The sequence below is a fragment of the Pteropus medius genome, unplaced genomic scaffold (assembly GCF_902729225.1).
Source record: "Pteropus medius unplaced genomic scaffold, Ma_sr-lr_union100, whole genome shotgun sequence".
Classification (NCBI taxonomy): domain Eukaryota; kingdom Metazoa; phylum Chordata; class Mammalia; order Chiroptera; family Pteropodidae; genus Pteropus; species Pteropus medius.
The window spans coordinates 56,146-79,607 of NW_024343942.1; the positions used below are offsets into that span (position 1 = coordinate 56,146).

A 23,462-nucleotide genomic window follows, 5' to 3' on the forward strand; every position below is an offset into this window, starting at 1 on the left:
ATGCTTTCTTATAAAAATTTTATGGTTTCGGGTCTTAAGTTTTTAATCCATTTTGAGTCTATTCTTATATATGGTGTAAGAAGGTTGCCCACCTTTTTTTTTTTGGCATGTATTTGTCCAATTTTCCCAGCATCCCTGGTGAAGAGACTGTCATTACTCCATTATTTATTCTTGCCTCCTTTGTCATTTATTAAGTGACATATAGGCATGGAATTATTTCTGGGATGTTTTGTTCTAATGAGCAACATTATATTATGCCAGAACAATACCATTTTGATTACTGTAGGCCTGTAGTATCATTTGATATCAGGTAGTGGATACATCCAACTTTGTTCTTTCTCAAGATTGCCATGGCTATTAGGGGTCTTTTGATTCCATACAAATTTTAGATTTGTTCTAGCTTTCTGAAAGATGATGCCATTGCTATTTTGATAGGGATTGCACTGAATATATAGATTTGTTTGGGTTGTATGGCCATTTTAATTATGTTCATTCTTCCTACCTTTGAGTATTTGTATCTTCTTCAATTTCTTTTTTAAATGACATAATTTTTTGAGAACCGGTTTTTTTACCTCCTTGGTTAATTTGATTCCAAAGTAATTTATAGTTTTTGATTTAATTGTAAATGGAATTGTATTTTTAATTTCTTTCTGAAATTCATCATGTGTGTATAAAACTGCCTCTGGGTTCAGAGTTTTGTATCCTGCTACTTTACTGAATTCATTGATCAGCTCTAACCATCCTTCAGTGGAATCTTTAGGGTTCTCTATATATCATGTTATTGGCAAATAGCAAGAGTTGTACTACTTCTTTTCCAATTCAAATACCTTTTATTTCTCTTTCTTGTCATACTGTCATGGCTAAGAATCCCAATACAATGTTGAAGAGCCATGGGGATAAGTAGGTATCCTTCTCTTGTTTTTCATCTTAAGAAAAATACTTTTAGCATTTCCACATTGATGTTAGCCGCAGGTCTGTTATGTGGCCTCTGTTATGTTGAGGTTTGTTCCATTACCATTTTTTTTATCGTAAATGGATGCTGGGTTTCATCAAATGCTTTTTCTGTATCTATCGATATGATCATATGATTTTTACTTTGATTTGTTAATGTGATGTATCACATTGATTTTCAAATATTGTACCAACCTGCATCCCAGGAATAAATCCAACTTGATCTAGTCTATGATTTAATGTACTGTTAAAATTCAGTTTGCTAGTATTTTGTTGAAGATTTTTGCATCAATATTCATAAGAAGTATCAGCCTATAGTTTTTTGTAATCTCTATCTAGTTTTGGAATCAAGGTAATGATGGCCTCATAAAAGGAGTTAGGGAGGTTCCCTCTTCTTGAAATTTTTAAAATAGTTCGAGAGTGTTAATTCTTCTTTGAATGACTGGTAAAAGTTGCCTAGGAAGCCATCTGGCCCAGGACTTTTATTTTTTGAGGAATCAGCAATTCTAATTTTCATATATAAGTGCTACAAAGAACAAGACTGAAAATTTCAAAAATCAATAGAAGGCAAAAACTTCAAACAACAATTAGATTCTTATAATGTCTGCCTTGACCATACTTTGGAAAACTTGATTGCTAGAGAAATGAGGAATGAGAAGCAATATGATTTTTATCAAGATATGCAATAAAACACCTAGAACCCACAGGACAAAAACCTTGTTTACATATACTTTTCAACTAAAACATATTTAACATTTATATACTCACATATTTTCTAAAGTAGAATTTCCATAAAGTAATAATGTCATTTAGAATTCTGGAATATTTTGGGAGGGGGCAGTTTTGTAACTTTATTCAACAATCAACAGTTAGCTCTCATACACATTAACTGTCTGTAGATTTTTTGAAAGTGACAGGCACATAGGTATCAATGTATAGAGCTTGTTTGGTGAATCTTCATCTTTGTTACCTTTTTTGGACAACTGCACCCAGATATTCCCTTTGGCCCAGATGGCATGTTAAGCCTGGTGTCAAGGTGCACATCTGGAGTTCCCATATCCTTCATGGCAAATTTCTTAATCTCTTTGAATGCCTGAGGGGCACGCTTATTGAAACCCACTTCATGGATGCGCTTGTGAATGCTGATGGTGTATTCTCTGGTCACTACCTCGTTGATGGCAGAATGGCCCTTCTTCTCGCCTCTCTTCTTCCTAGGAGCCATACTGCCAGGAAAGGAAGCTGGAAAATTTCTTTTAATGAAAGACCACTGATGTCTCAAACATTTAAGCATATTTAATGCTCAAAAGATCAGGTACTCAAAGCTTTTTTCTTTTGCTCATTGACTGCCACATTTTACTAATTTTTTTGTTTGATTTTGGCTGTGGCTTTGTTGGAGAAACAATTTAATAATCTTTAATTTGAAGAACTTGAAATTAAAATGTGCCATTATGTTAGAAAAAGATTTCTTCAAAATCACTACTATGCTGCTCCTATAATACCTCTCAAAATTTCAATATGTATAATAATGAATATATAATATATATAGAAAAAGATTTGCATACAATAATTTTTCAATTAAATTTCTCTCAATGAGACTATCTTCTTCCTTAGCTTTAAAACTTGTAATTTTTCTACATGTAGGAAGGTTCCAATCTGGGTTGCTTGGAATTTATAAGCCTCCTATGCCATGTAAAGTCTCAGTTAAGTTTGCTAATACAAAATCAAAGTTGTGGCCATTTACTGACATGTCCAAAGCAGCAAAAAAACTGGTTACTTGACATCAATGTTCTAGGTAAGGTTGAACAATCGGCCTTCATATTTCAGCTCTCATTCTATAAAAAAGGGTTTTTTTCCCCAAGTGCCACACTCTATTAATTTTGTGTGTGTGTGTGATTTTGCTGTTTAAAATGTCTTTGTCCAAGCACAGTGCTTAAGTGCTGTCTACTGCTCTTAAGCACAAAAAGGCCAAAATGAGCCTTATGGACAAACATGTATGGTAGATAATCATTGTTAATACATGAGTTATACAGTGCTGCTGGCCTTGAGTTTAATGATAATTAACAATATATATTAAATATTGACAGGTGAAAATGTGATCAGACTCTTCAATGTTTTAATGTAGTACTTCTCCTAGGAGCGGCTGGTTCAATATTTGTTAACTCAGTGCATGGCAATACTTATAGAACATAACTAATTTAAATAATAAGAACTGATTATAAAAATATGCCAAAAAACAATACTTGTTTTCCTTTTCTCTAAATCTTCATACTAATGGGCAAAAGGCAAATTATTTTTTTTAAATTAAAAATTATTGGGGTGACAATGATCAACAAAATCCAGTAACTTTCAAGTGTATTCTAAATTCAATAGTATGTCATATATGTAAATATTTCATTGTAATCACCACCCATTGATTTCCTTCCATTGCCAAATATATTACCAAAAGGCAAGTCATTTTAAAGCACAAAAACTGAATGTGTCTGAAATGTTGAATGCAGTGTCATGATAAGGCATATTACACAAGGAATTAATTTTAATGTGTAGTCCCTAAGAATAAAAAAAGAATATGAGACAAAAATATCACAGGACAAAATTATTCTTAAATCAAATTCTATTGTGAATTCAGCAAAATAATTTCTATAAAACAAAACAGCAAAATATTTAAATAGTATAAGACAGGCTGTATCTGTTCACAGGAATATTTGGTTTTTAGACAGGTTCCAAAATATTACAGACATTCAAAAATTACCAATTCTTTTTTAAATATAGTATTAACTCATGAATTTCTTGGAATCCTGAAGCTGATGTGTATTCTAAACAGTACTTCAGAAATATATTAACTAGCCAGAAACTTAAGTTTTAATTAAAACCCACAACAGTAAGAGTTTTGGAATGGGAAAGGAACTGGGACAATTCTTGCTTGAGTAAAATTCTGACTGACTAAAAAAATCAGCCAGACATCCTGGTTCTATGGTACTTCAAAGTATTATGGGATTCTGATGATGCCCACCTTATCGGACACCAGTTGAAGCAAAATTTTAGAAGTTTCAGTTAAGAAAATCTACCAAAAAACAAAACAAGAATATCAAATACAGTCTTCTATAAGCTCCAAACATTGTGGCATAGCAAACTTTTGCATATTTGTTTTAATAATTTAAAATTCATATTATCAATACATTCACATTCTTCATCCCATCAAGAGACTGAACTGTCAAACACTGAGAATAAAGAATGTATGTGCAACTAAAAACTGCTTGTTTGTCACATTTCTTCCTTATTTTATCTATGCTCTAGTTATGTGAAATAAAATCTCTGGGCAATATAGCTGTCACTTTGGGGAAACTGCTGTCTTTCAGGTGATTTTGTCCTTACTGGCTACACAAACAGTGTGAAGCCATGCTAAATGTTATAGCAGAACTACAGCTTTAAGGTGATTAACCTACTACCAGAATAAAAAGGTAATGAAAAATATCCAGAAACAATGTTACAACACCAACTTTTTAACATCATTCATATAATTCAAAGTTTAAGTATCAATTTAATATGGCTCCAGTAACTAAGAATTGTCAAGAAACTACTGGCGTGATTGACATGGATGAGCTCTTTTATGTTACTTTTTTTTTTTTTTTGGTAAAGACTGATCCAACTGCCATGAAGCAGACAATACTGGCTGCAGAATGCAGTGGACATTAACAAGAAAATTATTATTTTGTAGATCGCTGCCTCCCTATCAAAAAAATTTTGTGTAAGAATTAAGTCAAACATTAATAAACTATATACACCTTTGCCATTTACATAATATTAATCAGTCATTTTTTATAAAACACTATACACTTTCCCCTGAAGGTGACAGCAAATTTCTGCAAATGAGACAGTGAACAAAAATTCTATATTGAACAGTTTTTCTAGTTTTAAATACTAGCTACACATAAAAAGTTTGGACTGTAAGGCCTGAGTGCATGGTCTTAAAGGAACTAGTTAATTATGAATATTTCACTGATCTTTCATTTGAGATGAGGATACTTCTTCGCTGCCTTCACAATTTTCTTGTTCCCGTTGGCCAGTTTTCTGATGGCTGTTCAAGTGATGTGCTGCTGGCCCCGTATATGGTTGTCCATGCACATGATTATTCTGAGAGGGTAAGAGAGACCTACATGTTAAACTTTTCATATATTAAAGCTGAAATTAAAAACGGGCTAAATTTGACTAAAAGTAGACATATTTTTTTATTTCTAGGAACTTTATATATTAAAAACACAGTAGTTATAAAGTAATTTATAAATCAATTCTATATTTTAAGGAAAGTATCATATGATAAAGTGTTATGGAAAAAAAAGCACCTAAATACGTGAAGTTATGATAAAATCTGATTTAACCTTTACAGAGAAAGTATTTTAAGAGTGTTTAATACCAGCTGCTCTTCTAGAAGAACTGATTCTGCAAGTGGGGTCCCTAGACCAGCAGCAACAGCAACACTTAGAAACATGTTAGAGATGCAAAATCTTGCAAACCCTCCTACTCTAATGAATGAAGTCTTGAGGATGGGACTCCCTCAATTTTTGTTTTTAACAAGTGCCTTTAGATGATCTGAGGTACATTAAATTTAAGAATCACTGCCTTAAAAGATCTGAATTAGTGACATCTGTAGTTTAATCTCAGTACGAATGTCTAAAAAACATTTCCCCCAAATTATTGTTTTTGAATGAAAGTTTTGTCTACATTTTTTCATAACTTATTTTTTTACACTGAACCATCTATTGAAACAAGTCAAATTGCTAATTTAGAAAAACATTTTCATTGCAGCTAAATATTGGAGCAAAAGCAATTAAGATACTTTTAATACATGATTTTTATTAATTTTGTTAACATTTTTGTTAACTACAAATATTAGCACAAAATTTGGTTTGCAGAATAGATAAAACAAACAAGTGCCTGTTTACCTGTTGATAGTGAGAACCAGAAGAATGAGCATATAATGGGGCATCTTCTGGAGGAGATGACTCATGCTCATCTGTGGCATCTTGGTCATCTGGCTCCTAATTTTAAATACATAAAAAGATTAAGAATGATTATGAAAGCAACTTTATATTTTAAAATTTCCTTATTTTGAGATACATTTTAAGAATCCACAAAGGTAACCTCTTTAACTTTTCCCATGTGCTGCAGATAAAGTTTACAAGTAGAGGAAAAAATTAGATTCTCCCAGATACATGATTTTTAGACAATTTCCAAAAAATTTCTCCAAAATAACTCTGCATTAATAAGCTCCTTTGATATAAGCTGGTCAATACTAAACACTAAAGCCATTAAAAATGCAACACAAAATTTTTACATTAACACTAGCCTATAAAACAAAAAATTACTTTTCTTTTTTCCATTTTTATCTGTTGCCCACTGGTGGCTTTTTTTTACCTCCTCTGGACAGAGTTCACAAGCTTTTGAAAGTGTCATCCTAGCACTATGTGATCTCTCTAAGAAATAGCCATTTGATGTTTCATTGCTTTGCACTGGAGGAGACCAATTGTTATAAGTATATTGAGGATTGCCAGTGTATGGTCTTCTTTCAAGTTCATCTCCAAGCCATTCCACAGCCCAGGTCCACTTTCTTTTAAGATCTCCATTACCCTTTGAGAAAGAAAAAAAATTACAATTATGTAAATGAATTTGGAATAATTTTCAATATTAATTTAAAATATCAACTCCAAATTTTCATGATTTGTTTCTTTTAAAAGTCTTTAATTGTGATTCAGATTGTAACAAAATTATAAGAAAAATTCTCACCTGTAATATTTGGTAAGAAACAGGGCAATTGCTAAAGAGAGCCACCATACACTTTATACACTGGTATGCTCTTTTTTGATAGTGATTCTTAGAGCGCTGGATTGTATCAAACAACCCATCTCGGTCATCTGGAATTCCTTTAAGTGCATTATGAATCCTAAAAAAAAAAAAAAAAAGATATAAAAATTTGTAATATCTAGTTGCTAACATTTGAGTAGTGTGCCATTCAATATATGTTTCGATACAGTCATCTACTCTAACTCTAGAGTTAATTATTTAAGTAGGTAGCATTAGTAAACCCATTTAATGGATGAGAAAAGTAGTACAGAAGTCAAACAACTTGCTTAATTGTCATAGAAGTAGGAAGCTGGGAAGCTAAGTCTTTCTCAGGAGTCAGAAGCCTTACCAAATTATTATTAATCCAAAATGATTTTGCTATGTAATTTAATTGTATTATCAGAAGTAAATTAAAAATTCCAATACTATTTTTATTAAAGTTAACTACTACTATGTTTTCATGACTACTCTGGTTGAGAATAATTTACTTCGAGTAGGATCATAAAAAAAGAGTACATTTTTAATAGTGTAAAGTAAAGATTTAATGATTGATAGCAACATAATTTAGCAGTACAAAATGAACTTGAATTCTAATCATTTCAATACATACGTGGTACTGGTAGTTAAAGTGATTTTCACAAGCAATAGTATAATTTGGCTGATTTGCTAATGATTAATATTTTCATTTCAGGTGTAGCCAAATCTCGACATAACATCTTATATAGCTAATTATTTTCTGTTCTCCTCAATATCTAGTTTAAAACTATTTATGGGACAAAAGATACCTTCTTTCTTTGGTATCAATACCTGGACTAAAGCATCTAGAAAAAAATTCTCCTCAACACATTTTATTTAATAGAATATCATCATATTGTAAATAGAAAGCAAGTTTTTTAAAATGTTTTTTATAACTGAAGTCATGTGGAAAACATAATTTTCAGGAATTTTTCCAAGTCTGATCATTACACACACAGAAAAAAACATGCATAGGTAGTATTTATCTTGAAAAACTTGTATTAAAATAATTATTCTGTTTTAGTTCTTGTTTTAATAACAACGAGTAATACTTAACACTTCTGCCACATCAGCATTAGTGTTGACTGTTTTCATATCCACTATGATCAATACTATCTTTGCCTCTCTTGTTCTGTTCCACAAGAATCTAGCATTTATACCTTTATTATTGATCACTTCTTTGGGTAAACCAAGGCTAGGATGTGACTGATAAATTTAAAGTATAGTAAAACAAAGTCACACATTAAACTATACTTAGAAATTTTTTTATAAAAAGGAAAAAATCAGATTCCATTAAAACAAAGTTTTCTAAAAATATCAAACTTTTCATAATACTGAAATTAATGACTACAATTTGGAACTTAAAACATTTTTGTTTCTTGGCAATTAGTTTTTGTTAATGCTATTTGATGTTTAATGATTTGTCTGAAATCTGATTGTGAATTAGGTGACAATTCGAAAACATTTATTCAAGAAGTCTATTTTTAGTATCCCTAAAATTCGATATGGTAATAATTTATCTTTAAGCACTGTATCCTACAAATTTATGAAAAACAAGTATATTTTCAGGTTTTTCTTCTGCTTATTACAATGACCAATAGGTGACAATATGTACATATATTTGGTTCCTAAAATAAACCACGATAATATAACCCCTGTGGGGAGAAAACTGAGGGTTACCTGGCAGAGGTTGGCAACTAATTCTACATAATCATTCTTAGGCTGACTTTACTGCAAAAAACATATCAATGAATTCTGAGAGACATTTAAAGACTTGTTAGTAAGATAGCCTTAATTCTAAAAGTTGTAATTCTTAACTCCTCATATACTAATAAAACCACTAAGGTTAGGGATTACTTTTAGATAACTAAATGTTACCTAATGTAACTGATTAAAAAATAAGTACAGTTGACTCTTGAATAACCCAGGAGTCAGAGGCACCAACAGCCAAACAGAATAAAGTTCATGTATAACTTCTGACTCTTCAAAAACTTAACTACTAATAGCATACTGTATCAGTTTTAGTGATAAGATAAACAGTTGAGTAACATACTTTGTATGATATGTATATTATATGTATTATGTATTATATACTGTATTCTAGAAGAAAAAATCTTAAGGAAAAAATACATCTACAGTACTGTATGTATTTACTAAAAAAAAATTAAGTGGACCCCCACGCAGTTCAAATCCATGTTGTTCAAAGGTCAAATGCACAATGTAATCTTAAGACAATATTAAAAAAACTTGAATACTTATCAAAAGCCTGTGTTGTTTTCTTAATAAAAAAATTAAGTGGCACAAAAAAATCCAATTAAAAAACATGAGAAGGACTCAAACAGATATTTCTCTAAAGAGGACATACAGATGTCAAATAAACACATGAAAACATGGCTCAAAGTCACTAATCATTAGAGAAATGCAAATTAAAATTATGATGAGATATCACTCACACCTGTGAGAATGGCCATCATCAACAAATCAATAAGTGACAAGTTGGCAAGGATATGGAGAAAAGGGAGTTTTCGTGCTCTGCTGGTGGGCTTGCAAATTGGTGCAGCCACTATGGAAAACAGTAGGGAGGTTCCTCAAAAAATTAAGAATGGATCTACCTTTTGAATCAACAATTCCACTATATGGTATTTATCTGAAGAAATCCAAAATGCTAATTCCAAATTACTAATTCAAAAAGATCTATGCACCCCTATGTTCACTAAAGCACTACTTTAATAACCAAGATATGGAAACAACCTAAATGCCCATTAATAGCCAAATGGGTTAGAAAAATACATATACAATGGAATATTATTCAGCCATAAAATAAAAAAAATAAAATCTTAATCATTTGTGACAACATGGAAGGACGTAGAGAGTATTATGCTAAGTGAAATAAGTCAGGGAATGATAAATATCATATGATTTCACTTCTAATGCAGAATTTAAAAAACTAAATAAACAACAACAACAACAACAAGACAAAACAGAAACATAATCACAGATACAGGGAAGAAACTGATAGTTGCCAGCTGGGAAGGGTTTGAAGGGCTGGCTGAAAGAAGAAAGGGATCAAGAAATACAAATTGGTAGTAATGAAATAGTCACGGGATGTGAAGTACAGCACAAGAAATAAAGTTAATAAAATTTTACTAACTATGGATAGTATCAGGTAGGTAGTAGATTAATAGGGGGATCACTTCATGAATTATATAAATGTCTAATCACTATGCTCCTATACCTGAAACTAATAAAAAATAATACTAAATGTTAACTGTAACTGAAAAAAAAAGTGAAAAACATTAAATGGAAGGAAAAAAACTAGTATTACATATGAAACTGGAGTCTTAGAAGAATAAAAATTTAATAAAATTGTGATAGGTGAGAATTTTCCATTTTTTATTATATTTTTAAAAGATAAACCATTCTACAGAGCTTTATAAAGTAAAAAATATTATTTGGCCACTGGTAATTTCAGTTATTTGTAGACTCTAAAAAGAATGTAATTATTTTGATAGCAAAAAGTATATCTACCTGTGAGTCTGCCAGGAATCCTCAATGAGTAAAATCTGTAAAAGCAGATCCAAATATGGCCGAAGTTCATAGGTATATGAATATGCAACCTAAAAATAGGTAAAATACAATTAAAATTACTTATTTAAAGGAATAATGAATCAAATTACAGATAATATAAATGTTCATTTTCTGTTAACCTGCCAGAGAAGTTCACTGAGGACAGTAGATGAGAACTGAGGATTCTCCCAGCAGCAAAAACGAAGCAATTTAATGGTTTCCTCTGAGTTACTACAGTCTTCAATAATTTTCTTCACATAACTTGTTCTCACAAATAAAATGTCTGCCACATTCTGCTGGATTGGCATTATAGGCTGGGACAAATTAGGGTCACCAAAAGGATTAGGAAGAGGGGGATTACCTAGAACAGAATAAATAATGTCACAAAATTATAATATTGAATTTTTATTCTGAAAACTTATCATAAAGTTTCCTAACCACAATAAAACATTCATTAAATGATGAGATGCAAAAATATAAATGCTGACATTGAAAAAAAGAAACCTAAAGTTAAATTTCTTAAACTAACCACTTCATAAGTAAGGGATTTATCACAATAGGAATAAGTTTTAAAAGGTCTTTTTAATAAATAAACTAATGGTTTAAAAAATAATACGCCAAAGGTGTAAACCTTCACTCTTTATAGACCTTTATAATTTTAATTAAGTACGACAAGGCTAGCATTATTTTTAAACTACTGAAAATAATGAAACATTTTACTTTACCATTGATTGAAGACTGCATTCTTGATGAGACATTGCAACAGCGAATCAGTTGAGACACTACTGAGTATAACTTGCCTAATTCAGCATACTGATATTTGATTGGAGGACCTGGTCCTTCATCTAAAGATACAAGCATAAAGGTAGCAGGTACACTCAATTTCAGAAGCTGTGTCTTTTCTGCCATACCTGTAAAAGAAGGGAAAATAATGTGTAAAAAAAATAAAGGAAAATAAAATAAAATGGCAAGTGCTGCACTGATAGAAATGATCTGATATAGGTTCCTATAAAGCTCATCACTTTTGTTAAGACTTCAGAAATACAAACAGAATGCAGAGAGAATACACATAATTCAGTTAAAGTAATTATTCTAACTGAGGTAGTGATGGATTCTGGATTCCAATTACACTGAACCCTAAGGAAAATGTACATTATCCAGGGCCTAGAGAGACTAGTGGGGCCTAGAAAGTAATTCTCATCTATAGTAAGGATAAAGACAGAAACTAAATTAAATGAGACAAATTCTTCTGTAAATGACCATTCTCTCTTTTTCTTTCCCTGGCAAACTTTTTTTGGGAAAAGAAAACCCTAAATATTCACTTTTCTTATTTTCCCATTTCTCGTGCCATTTAAGGTTTCTGTCCCAATTTTCTTGGTTTGAGGCTAAAGAAAATTCTTTAACTTCACTTCTCCTTTGTTTTTACTTTAAATTACTCTTCTCCTTTTTTTCATCCTCTCTTTTCTGGATACTTCTTACTCTTATGTGGATTTTCCCCCTGACTCTAGATAATGTCTCTGTATCTGCCATTCACTATTTACCAACCAATTCCCCACACTACTTTCTACAAAAGGCCCCTTCCTTCTTAGTCTCTAAATGCAGGTCAGATACTCCCTTAGACATGCTTCACCCCACTTTGTATCCCATTAGGATTCTTTATTCATTACTATTTTTCTAGGACAACAATAAAGACAGATTAATCATGTTTTATCTGAAACTCAAAAAGCTCTAAAAACAGATTTTTTATAAGGTTTCTGTAATGATAATACTTTCTGATGAAATCTAGTTTGAACTGACATTTATTCACCATCTATTGCTCCAAAGTAAATACTCATTATCTATCACAGAAATTCTCATAAGTCTGATTTTAGGGAACTGCTACAGATCTTAAAGGGTATGTGAAATAAGTGTGGTAAATATACTGTTTCACCTTTATAAAATCCAAAAGAATTCTGAAACTTAAAATGTATCCGGCCCTGAGAATTTAATATAAAGATTTATCAAGGTATACTTCTTGTTGTGAGATTTACTATTAAATTATATTATGGATCAATGATGAATGGTTTATGAACAAGTAGTATCTAAAATGAAACCTGTAGAATTTTATTTTTATTTTATCTATTTTTTTTCCTGTAGGATTTTTTAAAGTGGTTATATTTGGTAGTTCTGGATTAAAAAAATAAGAATAAAAAAAGAATTTCAATTATGCTAATTTGTGTGATATTCTTTCTTCTCAATTATAAGTATCCCAGAATCTCAGTTATAGACGTGCAAATAAGAAAAATAAATAATAAGAAAAAAAAAAAGGAGAATTTTCTTTCATAAATCACAGATTAACAGTTGATTAGTAGGTTAGACAAGTAAAGCTTTAAGAAAGAAAATGACTTGGCATAGAACATAATTTTGGATGTAAAATATTTGTGATTTTAGAAGTTATTCAAAACAATCTCTTAATTCTCTTAATCAATTACTTATAAAAATGTAATCAATTAATGTATGTTAATACTGAAAAATTTTAACTAGACTTTGCCTAAAAAAATTAATTTTGAGCTATTGATGCATTAACATGTGAATCACTGACCTTCAATTTTATTGCTGCAACTATAACAAATTGATCTTTTTCCTCAATAAATAATGACTTAAAACAACACTGAAAATACTAGAAAACTTATGTATATCCTTGGCTATCCATCCATTCACTCAATTAAGTGACTGAGTGCTACTGTGCAAAGCCCTGATCAGAAGAATTTTGCAATCTTGCTGGGAAACAAATCAAAAAAGTTACAGATACAGTGGAATCAGCAAAATAGTACAGTACAATTTTTTAGGTAAGAATTCCGGAACCAATGAGAAGAAAAATAGGTGCTTTGAGAATAAGCGGGTGACTCTAAAAAGGATATCTTAAAAATATTGATTTTATTATTGACATTGATTTCAACAGAATAAGTGAACAATTTACGTATTTGTTACTGATTTAAATTTATTTTATTTTAACAAAACATGAGTACAGGCCAATTTCTGTATGAATAATTCTAAACCTGACAAGTACCACCACCTGGGATCTTTAAGAAAATACAGATTTTCCTAGCCCATGAAATTCTGACCTAGATGACGGAATATGGCCTGAGAATCAGTTTTTCAAAACCAGAATTAAGACATGAAAACATAAATCAGATGGGTTCTGAGTTTAACGACTACCAACAAAAGAAAGTAAGAAAGGATAGGAGACAAACTGCCACTAAAAAGTTATACAAGAAGTCTGCAGTGGGTTTTAATAATATGAATATGGGATACTGCTTCTTTTGGAAGAGATTAAATATAATCACTGTATTAAAATGCTTTCATTATTTAATGTGTACATGAAACAATATAGTAAACAGACTAATGAAAAGTACTTACCTAAATTAGCATACATTACAAACAGACTGAAATATTGCTGCAAATGACGGCCATACTCTGAAACTTCTCTTCTCAGGAGATTTAATACTGCTCTTAATAAGTGATCACTCAAGCTTAAGTTATCACATGACTATAAAAAATAAGATATTTTATCAACAATGAGATGAAAAACTAAGTATACTTCTATTTGCATAAAAAAGAATTATGTTCACATGTTCGCTGCATGAGGGACAAATTTCACAAAAGAAATTATTAATTATAATTTCTTTTGAGAGGAAACGAAGAGCTGGAATATATTCTATTATAGATGCTTTATACTGTTGCAACTGTTAAAAAATCCATGTGTTGTTTTATGTCAAAAAGGCTATTTAACAAAAAAATTAAAAGTTAGCTATTAAAAAAGTAAAGCGAACATGTAATATCTGAAGACTTACACATTACTGCAATAAATGAACAGAAGAAATTTCTCTTATTTTTTAAAGTGCCCAATAATTATTCATCACTGAAAAATAATTCTAATGAACTCAGTAATGTATGCATGCATTCTTATAAGGTAAATATGTGAAACAGATGTACATATTTACTAATTCGAACTTGCAGAAAACAGTATTTACTCTAAGTACTTCATTGTTACAGAAGTTTCCAATTACCTGACTAGCAGGTCCTGGAGATGTAAAAAATGAAGGACAAGGCCCATCTTGCAAAGAAAAATGTGCAATAAATACTATAAGTTTTGCAAATGCACTCCTCACTTCGGCACTAGGACACTCCAGAAGATATTCAGAGAAGCGATTTGAAACATTAAAAAGGACATTATGAGCAAACCAAAAACGTACATTCTTGCTGTGACGAAGTAGAATGCACAGTGCATCATACCTAAAACAAAAATATATGGAAAAAAATATGAAAATAATTTTTTATTATGGTCTTCTATTTTGATTGATACGGTGAATCAACATGTTTCTATGAACTAAATAAAAAGGAAAGCTTTTCTCTACAGTTAATGGTCGTGGCTGGTTTTAATACAAATCTCAGCCTTGTAACTTGATCTAGTCTTACAGTTAAAAAATTAATTAAATGAGAATTTGTGTAGGTAAATGCAAATCTATTATCAAACTCTTCCTCCCCTAGTGATATCTCCTTAACATCTAATCTGAAACATGCTAAAAATAATTGTTAGATCAAGATATTATAAAATCCTCCATAGCTCCATAATTAGATACTTAAGACTAAAACCATTTCAAAATTTCTACTAAAACCATTTCTACTTTATAATACTTAAGTCAGAATGCCCATTAGTAAACATAAAGCTTAATATTTCATGATAAAATAGACAAAAAAAAAACAAAACAAGTTAATAGAAACAGCCAATTTCTAATAAAAGGCACATGAAAATCAAACAATTTCTCTCAACATTACTACCAAGATTTTTACCTTTTCTTTGAAATTTGAAATAAGAGTCCCAAGGTTAGGGAAAAATAAGCAGTATAGTAATGAATTAAACCCACTATATGGACAATATGAATAAAATCCAAAACCATGTACCAATCACTGGCAGGGCCACGGACAATTTTCTTGGTATGAAATCCAGTGGTAAAGAGGAATCTAGCTGCAAGCTGAATACTAATCATAGTGATTTCTTCTGCTTCAGGCAACAACTGATCTTGTCCTTAAACAAAAAGCATATACACAATCAAAACATATTATTTAAATGTGTTAAAACAAATGCTCCAAATTTTCAAAATCTTAGTTAGGAGTAATCTTTAGTGATTATATTAGCACTTCATTAAACCACATCTGAAAGTAATGTTTCAGTCAAAAGAAAATGTAATAAAGCTCTTCTATGTTTCTAGACAATGACTGCCACTATTTAAAGACATAGGCATGCTAAATAATTTGACTTTAAAACGACTGGAACTAAGAAAAGCTGAGTTTTAAAATAAAATGATTTGAAGACTAATTTTATGAAAAAAGGAAAAAACAAAAAACCTAGAACACATATTAATACCTAAAAAAATCCTATAAATGAAATAAAAATTATTTATTAATAAGCAGCTAAATTCCAGAAGCTTACCTGGAGTGGGGCTTAAGTAAATACCATTACATGTAAGAAGTTTTTTCACAAACTGAAAATATTCTAAACTGTACTGCATTCGGTTATGCATGAATTGCACATTTTGTTTCCGTACACTTCTCTCAATGGCTGGTGACATAATTTGATGGGGTCTTGTGATAGTCAGCTCTGAAATATATCTTAATATCTCGTCATCTTGGTCTATGGTGTCCATCCGTTCATAAAATAGTATATAAGCATTCCACCATCTTTTCTGTCTCCTGTATGACATGCGCTTCATCATATGATCAAATACTTCTCCCATGTACTCTCCACCGAAACACTGATTTTTCATTTCTTCGTCATCATCCATTTTACATTCTGTTACATCTCCATCATCAAATTTATACCAGCGATTTCTCTCACCATCTTTGCCATTCCTTTCAATGATGTAAGAATAATAATGTCCACCACTTGCTTGACCACTGTGTACAAGCACACCTACAAGTCTGTATTTTGTGCTTTCTGCTACCTCACTTTCAGACTGCTCATTCTGTTGTACCAAATGACTATCTGGGTTTACATTATCTCCTTCCAGCTTTGCAACACCTAGTACCGTGTAAGGTTCCATATCCAGCTCTCGTGGAAATTCAAAATAATCATTGAATTTAATTGCACATTCTCTTTCCCAGTCATAGTCAAATCGTTTCAATTGGATAGCAAGAACAGGAGGCAATTTTTTAATTAGCAAGCGCTTTACTGTATCAACCTACAATAAACAATGAAGAAACATTTTTTTATAACCCAAATAAACCATAAAACAATGTAATAATTAAAAATATTATGACCTATCTGAATTTATTTACAAATAGATGAATACATGATAAAGAACACAGTTGAAGTCATTCTGTCACTACTGACTCTTTCAAAATGTTTATACAAAGCCTAAAAATGTGTAAATCATTTCTCATTTATTGCAAATTGCAAAAAAAAAAATCAGTGATAAAATGATGGCTACGTGGCTCCATACTACTACTGCTATCGGATCTTGTTACTTTTCTGATGTTTCCTTCTATGATGATTAAAAGACTCTATTGTGAGTAAACCGAAGAACTATTAATAATAGTAGCTAATATGACACTTGGATGTCAGATAATATGCTCAGTACTGCACACATATTAATTAATGTATTTAATCATCACTACTTTCTGACAAAGGTGGTATCAAGGTCTTTTACTTTAAAACATGGATATTAAGAGTGACAGGATGTGTAAGAAATAATTGCTCCAGAAAAAACTGTCTCAGACATGTGGGAAGCAGGCAGAATAGCTTTGGCAGGCACAATCTAAATGGTGTTTAAAGTCAAAATAATGTAGGTAACTTGGAAGGTGAGAATATGGTGGGCCCAGAAAAATATTTACTCTTTACCATATAAATTTTATTTTCAAAGACATGTTATGGTTCCATCTCAGGAACTGTTTAGAGGTATAACTGGTGGCTAGCCATAAAATTATTTGGCTAGATATAAAAATCACACCTGGTGCTTAAAACGCAAGGCTGTGAAAATCTATTGTAATCAAATAAAACTAGCGCAGTTCTTCTATACTTGCAGAGTAACGTGATGTATAAAAGAGAAAAATGTCTTCCATTATCAATTCTTTAGGTGGGAAGAGTTCAAGGGCAATTTGCTTAAGGGCAAAAATAGAAAGCGTGCTACTATGAACTACAAGAAAAAGTGATATCAAACTATTGTGAGTTCTCAATTTAAGTACTCAATTGAAATGATTTTTCTTAGTTCACTAAATTATTCTCTTGTTTCACTCACAAATCCTTAAATCAGTTATTATCTTTACTACCTCTCTGCTACCAGAACAAGAAAGCAGAGGGAGAGCAGATATAAAATACAAATTAAACACAAACAGTGGTTAAACACAATCATATATTTTTTAAAACTGGACAATACATACCTTTTTATCACATTTTTCACATCGATATGCATTTGCACCTTCCAACAGATCTCCTTTGATATACTGTTCCAAAGAATCAAGAAGGTTTTGGTGATTTCTAATATCTACATTCAGAGTTGTAAAAGATTCTTCACACTCGTATCTAAAGATATTATTTAAGAAATGATCAAAAGGAATTTATTCCTTAGGTTTCTAAAGATTATCTTTAGTTGTGAACTTGATAAAAAATAAATTGTAGTTATTTACCATATCATGTAGAATGCATTAGTCATACAGTGTTATTAATAATAATAGTTATCTTTTATTGGCCATTTTCTATTGCACTGGGCAATGCATTTAGATTCTTTACACACATTATTGCTTATCTTCACCTTCATAAAAAACCTGCTAGAGATAGGTATTCATCTCTATTTCACAGATGAAAAAACTAGGCAGGGTGGTTATTTGAAGTCAGGCTTCTGTGGCGTCACTGCTTAAAGTCTCTATATTGTCTCACATTGCTTTTGTGTTATCTGTTTAAAAATTAATTTGTGGCAAGGAAAAGGTAATAAAGATTTATAAAGTCAAGGGGAAAAACACTATTTATGAAATGAAAAGTTTTTTTATTATTGAAAAGCTACTTTGAAAATTTTATTTGGGTTGTTTTAATTCTTTTAGTAATTCTCAAAAGTATGCAGCTGACACTGATTTCAAGGGTCAGAGAACTTTAGCTAAGACATGAAAAAGACTCCATGTTTTCATCCTGGAAAGGACCCAGAGGAAGGCTGGGTGCCTGATCTGGACAGGAGTGGCACTCAGAAGGCGGCCAAATCTGATGGCATTCTCAGCTCGGCAGCCCAGGGAGTTAATTCAGCCATTGGCATTGTGTTTTTTTAAAATAAGAAACAACAAATCTTTTGAATGAGTCGAGAACAGGATCAGAAAGCTGACAAGAATTTAAACTGGTGTGAATGGCAGTTTGGTGGATTTCATGTATTACCACATGTAAGTAGATGGATGGATGGATGGACAAATGGAATTAAGAAAGTCTGGGAGGGAAGGGAAGGAACCATAGACGGTTAAAAAAGAAAGAATTCAGAATGTCTGTAAGTGCTGATATGGAAAGATGTCTAAGAAATATCATTTAGTGAAAAAACAATCTGCAGAGAAGTGGAGTGATCTTCCTATCTCTACTTCCCTCCCTTTCTTAAGGGAAGATTTCCAGACAGATCCACCAGACATAGTAACAGTGACAACCTCTGGGGAGTAGGAATCAGAAAAAGGGAATGGGTTCTTTCCTTTTTAATCCACTCGCCCTATGCTATTTGAATTTTTTTTCCCCTTTTACAACAAAAATAAAGAAACCCACAAAGAGGCAGAAGGCTAGAAGTGGAAGGAAGGCTCTGTGGAAGGGGTCATTCTGAGTTCAGAGCTGGATAGAAGGTGAGATGTCAGCCAGGGGTGGAGGCTCCAGGTTCCGGAGTGAACAAAGCTTCCTCCTCCAGGGAACACCTGACTCGGTATCCATGGTGAGATGACAAATGGCCCTTCTGCCACTACCATGCAGAGTCAGGCTTGTGGCTGTGATTCCTGGCTGTGGGTCAGTCTTCTCCTACAAAAACTGTTGGGGGCTAGTTGGAAATAAAGTACCTAGTCATTCCTCATTCTAAGGGACTCCTGGGCCCAGAAGTGGGGAATGCTATTTGAAGTCTAGGAACACCTTCCATTTTATGAAATCAATTTTTAAATGCTCCTCAATTCCTATAATAGAAAGGAGCAGCTAAGATGCCAGGTTCTAACAATATTCTGTGTGCCTCTAGTGTTCTAAAGAGTAATACAAATTAGTAGAGAATAAGTAATGTTTGATGGAGTCAGCATCCAAAATTGTGGCAACATTCTACAAGAGACTCAGAAATTTTCGATGACAAACACTAATAAACTCAGAAAATGAGAGGTGGAGAACAGTATCAAGCATTAAATACATTAATTGAGCAGATATATCAAGAATGTCTACCTATCACGAGTAAGGCATAAGGGGGTATTATGGTTTAGAAACAGTCCCTAACATTTAGAAACCTATAATTCAGAAAGAGAAAATAAAACAAGTACAAATATATGTTTTTATGAATGGCTTACTATTCATGTTGGTACTATGATAGAAACCAGTCTGCAGAGGATAAAAAAGAAATCTTAGAGGATAAATGGAATTGACACTTTCTCCTATAAAAATAGGATGCTCTAATAAAAAAAGTCTATAAAATTAAAAATACTTGAGACTCTTATATAACCCTAAATTATCTAACAGCAAGACTAGTTTAACTGAAATGTATACTTCCTTTACACTTTGAGTATTTTCACTTAGTAGAGTAAAACAATAAAACTGGTAATTTTGAAAACTGAGTAAAAAACCAAGAACTAACAGTAAAGTGATTAGGAGTTGGATATTTTTTATTGTCCCACCAATGTAAAATGTCTTCCCATAAGTTAGCCAAAGTGAATGCCTCAACTTCCAAATGAATGACATTATAACATGAATGGCATGATGAAAACTTTTCATGTATGTAACATCACCTTTCCTCATATCATTTCTCTATCTTTAAAAAAACCTGCTGTACCCACCCACACCAAAGTAATGTTTGTAGAATAACAGACTGGTCTGTAGCACTATCTTGTGATTATTTTGGTGAGAAAGGATTTCAAATCAACATTATGTGAACATAACAAGAAGTCAAGCCCCCAAGTACAATTTTCACATAGTAGGCCTAAATGTGTATCCATTCAATACATTTCTGAATAATACTAACCAAGAGTTATTTATTTTTATTAGAAACCCTTAATAAACCAACTTCTCTTTTTCATTAATAGCAAAGGAACCTCCTACGACACTAAGCATAGTGGATGTCCTAAAGCTTTTAAAGCTTCACCTAAACTATCCACCAAAGATACAGAATAGTATAATACTGTCTTGTTAACTCCTGCTAAATGGTTTGATGTATAAAACACATCCAACATATCTGAAGAATGAGAAGAACTGATGGTAATTTCAAAATCAACCTTCTAATTTCTAAAGGAAACACTGCTCCAGACCTGCACCTGCCAGTTATATTCTAAACTTACCACATTTAATATTATTTCAGTTACTGAAATACATCATGAAAGAAACTGTCTTTATAAATGATAACTATAGATTTATGGAAAATGCCATTGTATGTCCTAGGATATGACAGAACACATAAGAATGTAAGATAAAGTGATAAGATATTCTGTACATTAAAAAGCCAAATGTTACTGTAAAAAATATATATACAGTGGTATATAACATAAGGATGTAATTCATTCACAATTTTAGGCATTTAGTAACAATTAGCACACGCTGCTTTCATAATAAGTACTAGTGAGAACTTTATATTATTAAAAAACAGCATTGGAAACTCCATATTAAAACATTAAATAGTACTTGCCTATGTGGGCAACCTTGGCAAATCTTCTGATCAGCAAAGGAACCTCCTAGGACTTGACTTAATATAGCTGGATGTCCTAAAGCTTTTAAAGCTTCATCTAAACTATCCACTAAAGAATTAAAAAATTCTAAGGCATCATGTTGTTCACGCAGATTAACAGGTTCACCCCAAAGCCTAAGAAAAAAAGAAAATAAAACAAATACTATTTTATAACTGTAGAATATCCATACTTTATTTTTCATAACAGTAATGGACAATGACATCAGAAGTATAAGCTGAGACGTCATCCTTTCATATAAGAAGTACAAACAAACCAATACAAACCATGTGGAGGGTGGCAATGATAATGGCTGTGAAGCTCATAATTAAAATAGTACTCCAGTGTCAAAAGAATTGACTAAGATGGTGTGGCTAAGATGAGGGGGACTAAAATGGGTGGTAGGTTCTAAGAATAGTGTCTGCTTTATTAAATAATATGTTTACGCATTTTGAATTCAAGTAAAGAGACAATTACCCTAAGAGGAGAAGGTCATTCTTATATATTTACTACTCTGATATTTAATTCTACTTAAATTCTGGGTGTCATATTGTAAAGTTTATAGTCATTTATCCCTAACTAAAGTGTTTTTTCCAAATGAAAAAGGTTCTAATGTATTTTCAGTAATGAATGAATTTAAAAGGCAACCAATCTTGAGAAAATAAAATACCAACTGTGTGTATGCAAAATAACAACTGTTGTTACTAAACCCCAAGTCATGTTAGAAGATATTAAAAAATCTAATTTAATACTTAGAGAATAATACACATAAGACAATAGAAATCTATTCATTTTCAGCAAAAGACATGGCAATATTTTAAAGCTGACAAAGAGATTTATTGCCTTTTGTGTGTAAGTTTCTACCATTTTTAAAATTGGCTAATTTTTAAAAACCATATTTACATATAATAAGATTCATTCTTTTCTGGAGCATGATGTCATGTTTATCAAATTAACATAGTTTTGTAGCAATCAAAATCAAGATTCTGAAGCATACCTCAGTCCCCTCTGCCAAATTTTCTAATGTTACTATGTCAGTAGTCACTCTTCCATTCCTTTAATTTCCTGAAACTAACTTTTAGCTTTAGAGCATTCAAAATACTCTTTTTCAAAGTTATCTGAGTTTGTTCTTTTAATTTTTATATTAAGGACTGCATGTTTTATCCCTTTTTCCATCTTTTGATTTTCTAAAAAAATTAAAATTTACTTTGAGATTAATTTAGTCACAGTAATTACTAATACAGATATCCTATTTATCTTTTATGCAATTTCCCCAATGGTGATATATTATAAAAGCATTGTGCAACATCACAATCAAGATACACTGATATTGGTACAAGCTCCAATCTTACTCAGGTTATTTCCAGGCTTACTTATACTTATAACTGTGTATTTAGTTGTAGGCAAATTTATCACTTGTGTATGTATATGTCTATCATCATGGTCAAGATACAGAAGTTACCATCATATAGATCTCTTAAACAGTCCTTCTACAATCATACCCAACAACCTGTCGCTTCACTTCTAAACTCTAGTAAGCACTTATCTTTCATTCTAAAACTCTGAAATTTCAAAAATATTATATAAAGAAAATTATACAGATGTAACTTTTGGTGTTGGTTTTTTAAACTCAGTATAATACTGAGATTCACTTAATTTGTTGCATGCACAGGTAATTCCTTCCATTTTATCACATAACATAGGTATACCAATTTGTTTATTGAGGTGTTGGAGAATATCATCTTGGTTGTTTCCAGTTTGTGGGTAATATAAAGAAAACTGCTATAAACATCTATGTACAAGTTTTGGTGTAAACTAAAATTTTCTTTTCTCCAGTATAAATTTTCATGGTTGCAATTACTGGATTGTTTATAGTACCACATAAACTGCCAAACTGCTTTCCAGAGTGGCTGTATTATTCATGCCACCAATACATGACACAGTTTCTCTGCATCCTAGCTAGCATTTGGTGTTGTCACTATCTTTTAAAAAATTTTAACCAATGTGATACATGTGCACTGACACTTGTGTGCTTTCATCTTTTAACTTTTAAAATTTACAGCATTAGATTTAAATTGTTTCTTGTATACTGCATAAAATTGACTTTTTTTTATTTGATCTGACAATCTGTCTTCTAACTGAGCCAATTTACATTTTATATTACTAGTGATGTAATAGAATGTAGGCATGTTATT

General features: G+C 31.5%; 1 protein-coding gene across 5 annotated transcripts in view; it reads right to left on the minus strand.

Moving 5' to 3' along the window:
- Positions 1-2,100: 2,100 nt before the first annotated feature.
- LOC120607074 (probable ubiquitin carboxyl-terminal hydrolase FAF-X) overlaps positions 2,101-23,462 on the minus strand; it is an 81,525-nt gene continuing 60,163 nt past the window's right edge. For 2 of the 5 annotated variants that reach the window (XM_039868682.1, XM_039868679.1), the window contains 14 exons: positions 21,231-21,404; positions 17,791-17,932; positions 15,845-16,592; positions 15,316-15,439; positions 14,421-14,646; positions 13,771-13,900; positions 11,097-11,282; positions 10,512-10,732; positions 10,333-10,421; positions 6,733-6,889; positions 6,364-6,576; positions 5,892-5,987; positions 4,975-5,082; positions 2,101-2,190 (listed from right to left, as the gene is read on the minus strand). In XM_039868682.1, the coding sequence (XP_039724616.1) occupies positions 2,116-2,190; positions 4,975-5,082; positions 5,892-5,987; positions 6,364-6,576; positions 6,733-6,889; positions 10,333-10,421; positions 10,512-10,732; positions 11,097-11,282; positions 13,771-13,900; positions 14,421-14,646; positions 15,316-15,439; positions 15,845-16,592; positions 17,791-17,932; positions 21,231-21,404 (2,689 nt within the window). In that variant the 3' untranslated portion in view covers positions 2,101-2,115. Of the gene's footprint in view, positions 2,191-3,544; positions 5,083-5,891; positions 5,988-6,363; positions 6,577-6,732; positions 6,890-10,332; positions 10,422-10,511; positions 10,733-11,096; positions 11,283-13,770; positions 13,901-14,420; positions 14,647-15,315; positions 15,440-15,844; positions 16,593-17,790; positions 17,933-21,230; positions 21,405-23,462 lie in introns of those variants that run through there. The other 3 variants (XM_039868683.1, XM_039868681.1, XM_039868680.1) reach the window with 3 other exon arrangements.